Source organism: Limulus polyphemus, unplaced genomic scaffold (genome assembly GCF_000517525.1).
Source record: "Limulus polyphemus unplaced genomic scaffold, Limulus_polyphemus-2.1.2 Scaffold513, whole genome shotgun sequence".
Lineage (NCBI taxonomy): Eukaryota > Metazoa > Arthropoda > Merostomata > Xiphosura > Limulidae > Limulus > Limulus polyphemus.
The window spans coordinates 533,445-543,915 of NW_013666123.1; the positions used below are offsets into that span (position 1 = coordinate 533,445).

General features: G+C 34.9%; 1 protein-coding gene across 2 annotated transcripts in view; it reads left to right on the plus strand.

The window, feature by feature from the left end:
• LOC106458782 (neurogenic protein big brain-like) overlaps nucleotides 1–10,471 on the plus strand; it is a 95,235-nt gene that overhangs the window by 75,134 nt on the left and 9,630 nt on the right. Inside the window, exon 3 of one of the 2 annotated variants that reach the window (XM_013918331.2) lies at nucleotides 3,806–3,886. The exons of the other annotated variant lie outside the window; for it this stretch is intronic. Within the exon in view, the coding sequence (XP_013773785.1) occupies nucleotides 3,806–3,886 (81 nt within the window). The remainder of the gene's footprint in view (nucleotides 1–3,805; nucleotides 3,887–10,471) is intronic. 2 annotated transcript variants of the gene reach the window in all.

The window sequence follows — 10,471 nt, forward strand, 5'->3', positions numbered from 1 at the left end:
AGATTATAAAGATTTCACATGTGAAATTTGAAAATGTTCTAATGCATTAAAGTATTTTTAATCGTAAAATCAAAATTAATTTGCATGTTAGATAGTCAACATTCTGAAAGAAAAAGGTTTACGAGAAAATCTTTCATTAAAAAATCTTATTACTTAATTTGAAAACCTCATATTTTGTGTACGAAAATGTTGTAATGTTTACCAATAACCAAGTTGTCTGAACTACGATAGAATTTTGTTGAGGAAATAAAGATGATTTTCGGATGGCATTAAACATTTTACTTAATAATGAGCACGTGATCTCAGACTCGTTTTCTGACATCTGATAATGAGTAAGGCTTGAGAAAGACAATAGCCGTTTTTAAAGGGGCGCACCTCTAGGTTATTCTCTATTCAATTTCTGAATATGTTTCGTTTTTTTTAAACTAAAACTAAATGAGAAATTGATTTGGAAATATCCCGTTAATTCCACTTTCGATCAGCTGATGATGTCTAAAGCAAAGATGACGTCATCGTCTTAGAGAGTTTCTTCTTGTCGATCAATCGTCTGAAGTAAAAATGACGTCATCGTTAAAGAGGGTTTCTTCTGGTCGACCAACCATCTGAAGTAAAGATAACGTCATCGACCTAGAGAGTTTTTCTGTTCGACCAACCATCTGAAGTAAATATAACGTCATCGACCTAGAGAGTTTTTCTGTTCGACCAACCATCTGAAGTAAAGATAACGTCATCGACCTAGAGAGTTTTTCTGTTCGACCAACCATCTGAAGCAAGGCTGGTGTTATTATCCTAGAAAATTGTAGAAAATTTGAGAATGAAACTTTACGGTTTTGAAAGAAAGATTGTCTTAGCTTCTGAAGTTATCTGTTACATTCAGAAAAAAATTAGCAAGTTTTTGAGTTCAAGCTTGTCTTGTTTTTTTTCTCCAGTAGAATCCATTCTTGGTTCTATGAAAGACTTGAATAACTACTGAAGTTCAGTGAAAAATGTGGAGCTCAGTGTGATACTAAACAGCTGCCACAAAGAACTAACCAATCAGTGCTGATTTAAAGTTGTTGTTGACAGAGGATGACGTTTCAGAAGTCAGTAGACTGAAACTCGAGTTGACTTGGAGATTCGTTAACTCTTCACTTATATTCGCTGTGAGGCTCCTCGACTAGATACCTCACCCTATACTCCAATCTGCTTATCCAAAAAATGTTGATTGCGTTACATATTTTTCTGTCCACGCCCATTGCTATCGCTACTGCTACTCTTCCATAACTACAGCTTATCAAAACATACCTACGATCCACAGGAAAAGCTAAGTATAGTCTCAGCATGACTTCAGTCGAAAACACACATTGCTTCCAGAGACACAGCAACCTAATCGGTGAATTTTTGAAATGAATGGTCACGAAGTAAACTTTTGAACTGTAATCTCGCTGTGTAACTGTATAAACTTCACGAATCTTGCTTGAGCGGATGCTTCGAATGTTTTTTGTTGTTGAATTTCACACAAAACTTCTCGCTAGCTGTCCTTAACCTAGAAATGATAGACTAGAGGGAAAGCATCTAGTCAACAACACCCACTGCTACTCTTTACCAATGAATAATGGGATCGACCGCCACATTATAACACCCCACAGCTGAAAAGGCGAACATCTTCGGTGATGGGATTCGAACACGTGACTCGTAGATTGCGAATCGAACACCCTAACTACTAGGCCATGTGTTTGAAATGACAAAGAAAAAAAACATACAGTATGCAGGTCATTTTAATGGTTGTGAAGAGGATAGAGATATCTATAACTTCTCTCAGCCTATTACACCATTATAATTATTTTGTACGACCGGCCGTGATTTTGAGCTACTTTTTTTTCTAAGTATCTGTTTTAACTTATCAACATTTTACTTTTTGTAAAAGGATCAATCTAACTTTGTAATAATTGAAAACGTCGTCATAAAATATCCTTTTCATCATTGATATTCTCATTCTCAGTATTTAAATTCATGCATTTTATTCAAAATATTACTGTTTTGTTTAAAGTAGGTATTTTATTGCATTTTTGCTGGGAGAAGCAAAAACCTTTGTAAATTATTTTGAGCGACCATAAAGATTTTTTGTTTTGTTTTTCGATTATAATTGTGATCTAATTTTCTCTCTTTGTATATATATAGCAAAGTAATTTATACTTTTTCTCATCTTGAAAACCAAGAGAAGTTTACAGCCAAACATCATATATGCAGCTCTAAAAATGTACTATCAAAAATAAAAAAAAGACATTTGTAATATCAATAGGTTCAACTTTACAAATGGAGTTTTTTCTTCATCAGAGAGACCCTCCCCAGTGGCTTAGCGGTAAGTCCGAGAGCTGATAACGGGTTTCTATATTCGTAGTAGGCACAGCAAAGACAAGCCCATTGCCTAGCTTTGTGCTTAACAACAAACAAACAAGCAATCATCAGAAAGAGCAGTCGGATTTCTCGTTTCCGTCGAAGTTCGGTAACATATATTTTGAACTGCATACAATTCAGTTTAGGCTTGGTTGATAATCACCACGGCAACGAATAATTGGGAAGCGCGCATTCTTTTCTACGTTGGAACTAGCGACAAAAGAAACATCTAACAGTTGATTTCAATGTAGTAATGCATATATTATTAAGTTTAATTTATACATAAGAATATGATGAGATGGAAAGGATGTGTGGAATTTCGTACTATTTTTGTTTTTGTACTGTTTTGTTAGACATTTCATATGAATAAACCACGCTGTATGGTAACGTGCATAAAACATCTCTAACACCATACTGTTTGTATTCCAATATATCATTGAAAACCTGGAAACTTTAGGCTTTATTTAAAACTGTAAAGTGCTTGTTAGTTCGTGCTGCTGAAACTATTATTACCCTCTTTTGTAAAAAAAAAAACAACATCAACAACAAAAGAAACAAAAATTTACATTTTGCAAAAATAAACATTTAGTGGCCAAAATGGTCACGGGGTCAGAAGAAGTCATTGAGTATCGTATATCATTTTGCTTATTTCGGATTATAACAATTGAAAAAAAGAAATCAGTTCTAGATAGCATATTTCGAGCGATTATTTGAGTGAAATATTCTAAGGCTTTTGGAAAACCTAATTAATCAAGTTCACATAGATACTTTTTAGAACGGATTAGACATAACTTAGTATTATCTCTCAAAAAGGAATCTCGTGTGGTGATAACTGTTTTCTGAGATATTTGATTTCAAAGTTTTTATCATATATACCCTTAATTTTTTGATTGTAACGTGAAAAATATTAACTTAAGTTACATAGCCTAAGCAAAAGATTATCTGAAGACTGCATTGTTGGGCTATATCTAAGCAGAACAGCGAGTGGTAATGAATTTCACCCTATGAAACTAGTGACGCCATTTTTTCTTGGGGGGACTTCCACCCTACTGGCGGATCCAAGGGGGTCATGGCCCTAAAAAACGAAAGGAAAAAAATGTCATAATGATTTTAGCCCACAAACAGGCGGTTTGTTAGTATGGTTTCTAACAATGTGAAGGATATTTTCGAACCCCACTCTCGAAAGTTGAGCATTGAAAGTTTACGAGATGATTTTGGAGTCATTTTTAGGCACATTTTCTCTACTCCAGATGACACAAATGTGCAAAACTTCCGGAGGCGTCGTCCCTGGACCACACCAGGGAACCTAAAGTGGGCCCGTGGACCCCATGCCGTAGATACTCGCGTTGGCGCCTTCTATAACCCGAAACGATTAACCAACCTGACGGTGTTATATGTTTTCAAACTGTTGTGTGTCTCCATTTTCCAGATACCAGCAACAGGAGCTTCTTTAAATCCAGCTCGCTCTCTGGGACCTGCCTTTGTGATGAACAAATGGCCTCACCATTGGGTAGGTCTCTTTATCTTGCTTTGATACACAGTAATTGTTGGGCTAAGTTTTCTGTTTCGGCTGTTTTACATCTATGTTATTGTATAAAGTGTGACTTATATTGTTTTGATACAGAGTAACTGTTGGGCTATGTTTGTCACATCAGTTGACTTACATTTATATTAGTTTGTAGAAGGCGTGACTTGTACAAACGTCTTTCTTATTGTCTACAAAAGAAGCACTGTACAATTTAACTAGTGTATGTATATATATATATATATCTTATTATAATAGAGCTTGCGATGTATAAGTTCAAAACTTGGATCTCGGAAACTACCGCACCGATCATCACCAATCATTACCGGGTAATATTTTTATAACTAGGCAATATTTTTATAGTTGAGCAATAAATAAAACAATTGAATTTTCCACAAAAATGATATTTCAGATTTAACCAATTACAAAAAGGAGTAAGTTTCAAATATAAAACGATCAAAAAAACAAACTGAAAAAATCACTTGTTTTTTCTTTAGTGAAAATCTAATGAGTGTCGCAACAGAAAAGTAATGCACTTTCATTGATAACTGCGTCTACAAAGAAATACTTCAATAAAACCTACTCCGTGATGTAATGCTGTAATGATAGTTCATTTTAAAACTAAAATTTCAATACTTGTTTCTCATGGATGGTGAATATTATTGAATTTCGAGTATAAGTACATTGTTGTAAAACTGTCAGACAATTCCAGAAAAGGCCGCAGGAATTAACAGTCATACCTGCCCGGAGGTATAATTATGTAAAAGATATAAAAGCGTACCTTCCAACGAGTTTTTGTTACATTAATGAATTAGCTTTTAAAGAATTTTTAACTTGTTGAAAGTCAAGTCCACGTTTTGCTTTGACTTGGAAAAAGGAATCAGTTCGCGAATGAAACATGGTCTTAATTAGATTCTCATCCTTGAGTCTACGACACTAAACGTTTTATTCACTTTTTTGTCGTATTTATATACAGGATTTTGTGGCAAGTATTTTTACATGTTAATGTACTTTTAAAGCTATAATTAATGAATAAACACAGGTTAAGATTTTTGTTTTCCAATCATCATATTCTCCAACCTCGTATCTTCATATCAACATACGTTGATATCAGCCCATTTTTTGGATAACAAACTTTGGATTACAAGAAACTGATGGCATAGTTTTTGCCCGATAAGATATAGAAACAGCACATTTTTTGGATAACAAACTTTGGATTACAAGAAACTGATGGCATAGTTTTTACCCGATAAGATATAGAAACAGCACATTTTTTGGATAACAAACTTTGGATAACAAGAAACTGATGGCATAGTTTTTACCCGATAAGATATAGAAACAGCACATTTTTTGGATAACAAACTTTGGATTACAAGAAACTGATGGCATAGTTTTTACCCGATAAGATATAGAAACAGCACATTTTTTGGATAACAAACTTTGGATAACAAGAAACTGATGGCATAGTTTTTGTTTAGATTTTCGTCAACCATTGTTATTGTGCGTTTACGTTTTATATAAGGACAATATTTACCTTATCTATCTCATCATGGTTTTTATCTTCTGAAAACTTCTATTTATCTAAGCCTTATTACTTATTGAGAAATTAGTTTAGGTAAAGATGAAAATCACAATATGATTAGTCTGGATAGGGTCAGAAGTTTTTTTTTTTTTGAAGGGGCTAATCTCGGAATATTTATTGATTATTCATCACTAGCTGACTGGGTCCCCTTTGAGGGCACTGCCAGTGGCTTATTGGGGGCACTCCATTGGTCACCTATAATCACTGAGAAATAAATCAAATTGCACTGCATATTGTACTTGCATATCATTAGACTGCGGGTGAGGAATCCATAACTTGAAAAGAAGAAATAAACACCAGAATAATTTTACGCTTATTATAAAGACTGTCCTTAATTCTTAATTTAAAATAGTACACACTAATGATATAATCATATTCATTGGTATACGAAACTCATTTGTAAAAGTAGTTTATCACAGAGATCTGGTGTGTATAAAAATTAAAATACATACATATATATACTTTATGTATTAGTATGTTCCCGTTTTATATGTGCATAACTCATGCGTGTAAGTGTCCAACGTTTATGTGCATTAACAGTACCTGAAAATCTGAATTTGAGTTCCAGTTCAGGTCTTACGTTTATGAGATCTAGGTGTGGCATGAGCTGACCTATCTTGTTCAGTGATCCGGCCGGCAGACAGGCCCTTTTTCTTTGTGTCAAAGCACAGCATATAGCTGACCATCTTCAAACAGTCGTCTCGTCAGGTTTCCCATTGCTTGATCAGATACCACGTTGAAAGTATCAATCCTGTGCGTAATCATGGGTGATGTAGTTGCATGATCTTCTACAGATCATGTTTCATCATACTTAGCTTTTCGCTTTCTCTTCCATTGGACAGACAGTTTAGCTGACACCTTGACTTCATCAAATTTCTCAACGTTTAAAAGACCTGGCCAATCAATATAGCACAAAATATCGTTCATTTGTCTGACAATTTCGTTTGCTCTAGCTACAATGCTTTACATGTCGCCTCTCAGTACTCCAAATTGAACTGTACACTCTTGTATTTGCCTCCAAGACCACTTGTTTGAAGGTTTCCTGATTCAGGTGTGATATAATTGAAAATGAACATGAATGTGTGAACGTTCAAAATTCTTTCGTACCTCAGAAAGCCCTAGCCTCTGTTTTGGTGGCAGTATCATGTGACTTTGAATACTTCAATATAACCAGACACTTCATCAGATCTCAGAAAACAGCTCTTGAATGGTCTGTAGATTTCCTGAATAGAGTTGATAATGCATTTTATTTTTCTGACCAACATGTTTCATCTATAAGCTTAATTATCTTCAATGTGTCTGCCCCTAACCTGCTCTCAATTTCCTTTTTCCAGACATCCATTCGCTTATAGGAACTTTCGAAGAAATCCGCGGCTTTTTGCAACAGATTATATAATCATATTGCTGCAACACATACCTTGTCAAGTCTGTCATAACTAAGTTGAGTAAATGTGCATATAACCACACGTGGCCATTTGTATCCACAGCAGAAGAGAGCTTTGCCTGAAAGCTACTGTACTGTCCATGTCAAGCTGATGCTCCATCTGTGTTGTTTGAAACACACTTGTTGATATCAATGTTTTAATCTCCATATACACTTTTTACTAGAACGTACAGCCCTTGTACACTATCACTGTGGCCGTGAGAGAGAACGAGAGCTAGTAGACTTTCAATTATTTATCCACCAAGTACATATCGGACTACTACAGCTCACTGGTCAATTGTAGTGATGTTTTGTGCGGAATCAATCTGTACTGAGAACATACCAACATTTCTAACTTCATATGATATAACGTCCTGGATCACATTCTTCATTATAACAGCAGCTTGTTGACTGTTGTTTTACTGATAAAAGTAACTGAAGCACTTGTTCCAGTAGCTCAAGATTTTTTATGTTCTCTGGAGTTAGCATTTACTTTTGTCAAATGCTTTGAGAGTGTTATGTCATACTGACTCAGAAGGTATATCAGTTCCAAGAAAACACCGTGATTTATTTCATCTTTTTCCAGCTCTTGTGCAGCTTCACCTCTATGTTCTCTAAATGGATAATTAGGCTTTCTAAGAACCCTGATATCAGTAATAATTATATCAACAATTTTACGATTATTCTGAACTTCAATTTTTCGTTTTTTAGGCAGCATGCCATGTAAATGCGAAAAAGAGTTTTCCACCTTTCATATTCATCACATGAACTTCATAATTTTACATGTGTTCCTTAGATTCTTCATGCTACTCTTCACGTTAATTAACATAGCACCAGTCACTGCATCCACGTACAAATGAAGACCTAGTGTTACTGCTTCAAAAGTACAGGCAAATAATGCAGAAAAACTTCTGTTGCTGATTTGAAAAAAAAAGAGTAATTGTCTCTTAAAGTTTTTACCATCAATTGTTTGTCGGTAGTACACATCCGGGTCGAATGGAATATTTTCAAGAGGTCGAACCAGAAGTTGGACAACAAATTTGTTGTGCATATAGTGGTTTAGAAATATGTTCATACAATAAGAAATTTCATTTTCTTGAGAGTCGTCTGCTCATGTCTCTGTGTCGTATTTCTCACTGATGTATGGAGTCGCCGTGTGTGTTGCAGCTGTTGCTCTAACATCATCATCATCTTTGGGTGAATGAACAGTTTTAAAAGTTTCTTCATGATCATTTGCTTGTGAAACCTGTTGATTATTTTGAAATGTTTAATGTAAGAAGTGATTTTATAGTTCTTTTGGCCAAATAAATGAATAGATGTGATAGTGTCAAACCTGTGACATTATCATGTAGGAATAATTTACATACCGTTCTTATAACAGTCATTCGGCTTATTGTATTTAGTAAATTTTGCTGAATGTTACCATCAAATTTTGTCCATGTTAGGCAAATTCGCTGACACCACACAAGTACTGATTTTCAGCTCATCTTGCTACTTGGCATAAAGTGTTTTAGAACTCCTGATAAAATGTGCGTGCGCCACTGAAATGAAATTATTTTATAAATGTCTAAACGACATTTATTATATGATTTCAGTTGTTGAAAATATATGCTATTGTACATAATACATTAACATATATGAAATATTGATGTTGAAAAAATAAATCATTACAGACACGAGAGACTGTTCTGCGCTTATTGATTTCCTCGCGAGATGGTTTCGAATATTATCACCGAACAACCGTAAACCCTATAATAAGCATTAAGCTTGTTATATGATGGTCTGTTAAGCATTTTACTGGCCAACTTACGTGCAAAATTATTATTTATATGCAAAGTATTGATAATCTAATAATCTTGCAGCTGAAACACAAAACTAGAAATCTACTGTTCAGTTCTATTATTGCTGGAGGGATTCGCCAAGTATCGGCACATTTATCGATGAAATTCGCCAGCAAAGTTGCCAGGTGCAACAAGTTCATTAATCTTAATATAATAATTGCAAGTTGAGTTTATAATAATACATTATTATGCCACTATACAAATTGAAGACCTACAAGTTTCACACAGTACTGATTCTTGTTAGCAATTAAAGTTCGTTTGTTTTGAATTTCGCGCAAAGCTACACGAAGGCTATCTGCGCTAGCCGTCCCTAATTTAGCAGTGAAAGACTAGAGGGAAGGCAGCTAGTCATCACCACCCACCGCCAACTCTTAGGCTGCTCTTTTACCAACGAATATTGGGATTGACCATCACATTATAACTCCCCCACGGCTGAAAGGGCGAGCATGTTTGGTGTGACGGGGATTCGAACCCGCAGATTGTGAGTCAAGCGCCCTAACCACCTGGCCATGCCGGGCCTAGCAATTATAGCTGACAGTTTTAATATTTTCGTGGATAAGAACGTTTCTTTGTCAGTAAATATGAATATCAGCAAAACTAAACTACCGTTAGTACTCCATTACTACAAAATAATAATGTGCTCAAATTGATATTTATATAAACAAAACTAAACTTTAATAAGTGTTTTACTCACAGATCTACTTCCCGAGAATTATTCATTACTATTCAACAGGGCACTTTTAATGTCAAATGCTGATTCAATATCTCAAGTAACTTTTCCAAACTCCTGCACCTTTCTCATTTTAGAAGATTTGCTCTTTTGACATCCACTGGCTTAGCTTGTCTCCTCTTTTCCGACATTATTGTTTTAACGTATGAAGTCTACACACTGTTGTCAGCTTTAAACAACAGACCCAGAACTTGCTCATACTATGCAATCATTTCATGATTCTTTTTCAGACTTTTATACAAAACATAATACTATGATGTAATAGTCAGGAGAGAAGTATGGCGTTGTAACTTCTATGTACGCGTACGCAGCATGCATGGAAAGATCTACATAAGTATCTAGATCTATACGTAGAAAGTTACTGAGAATCCCCTTGTATTTCATAAGCAAAAATCTAAACATGTACTAGTGGTTTTCAGAATGCGACACATTTTACTGTTTAAAACACTTCCCTCAAGAGACAATAAATGTGTTTTATATTTACCTATGGCAAGACATGCAAGAAGAATGGTATAAATATTGGCTGTATATAATGGGTATTCAGTATTTATTATAGTGTTCTACACTAATTTGGACATTCGATATAGTTAAAGGACACTGATTTTAATCTATGAACACGGGTGTAAATGTTATTAAGTAAGTAAACTATAAAATTTGAGGGAACATCACTGATGGAGTTCTAGTGATGCCCACCGGGATTTTGCCCGGTTGGCCGGTCCGCCACTACTGGCTGATAAGCTGTATTTGATGTATCAAATAACTTGTTGGATAAACTTAATATGTGGGGATTGAAATATTTATGTATAATTCCATGTATCAATTGTTAAAATATTAAGTTAATGCGCTTCTTGTTTCAGAAACTTTCTTATTATTCACACAAGTTTCACACTGATTGATACGTTGTTTCTGTGGCAACAACTGACATACACCGTTCTTTTTGCGTTTGTTCTGTACCTTTAGCAAACTTTTAACTCTACTTATGTAGGATTGTTTG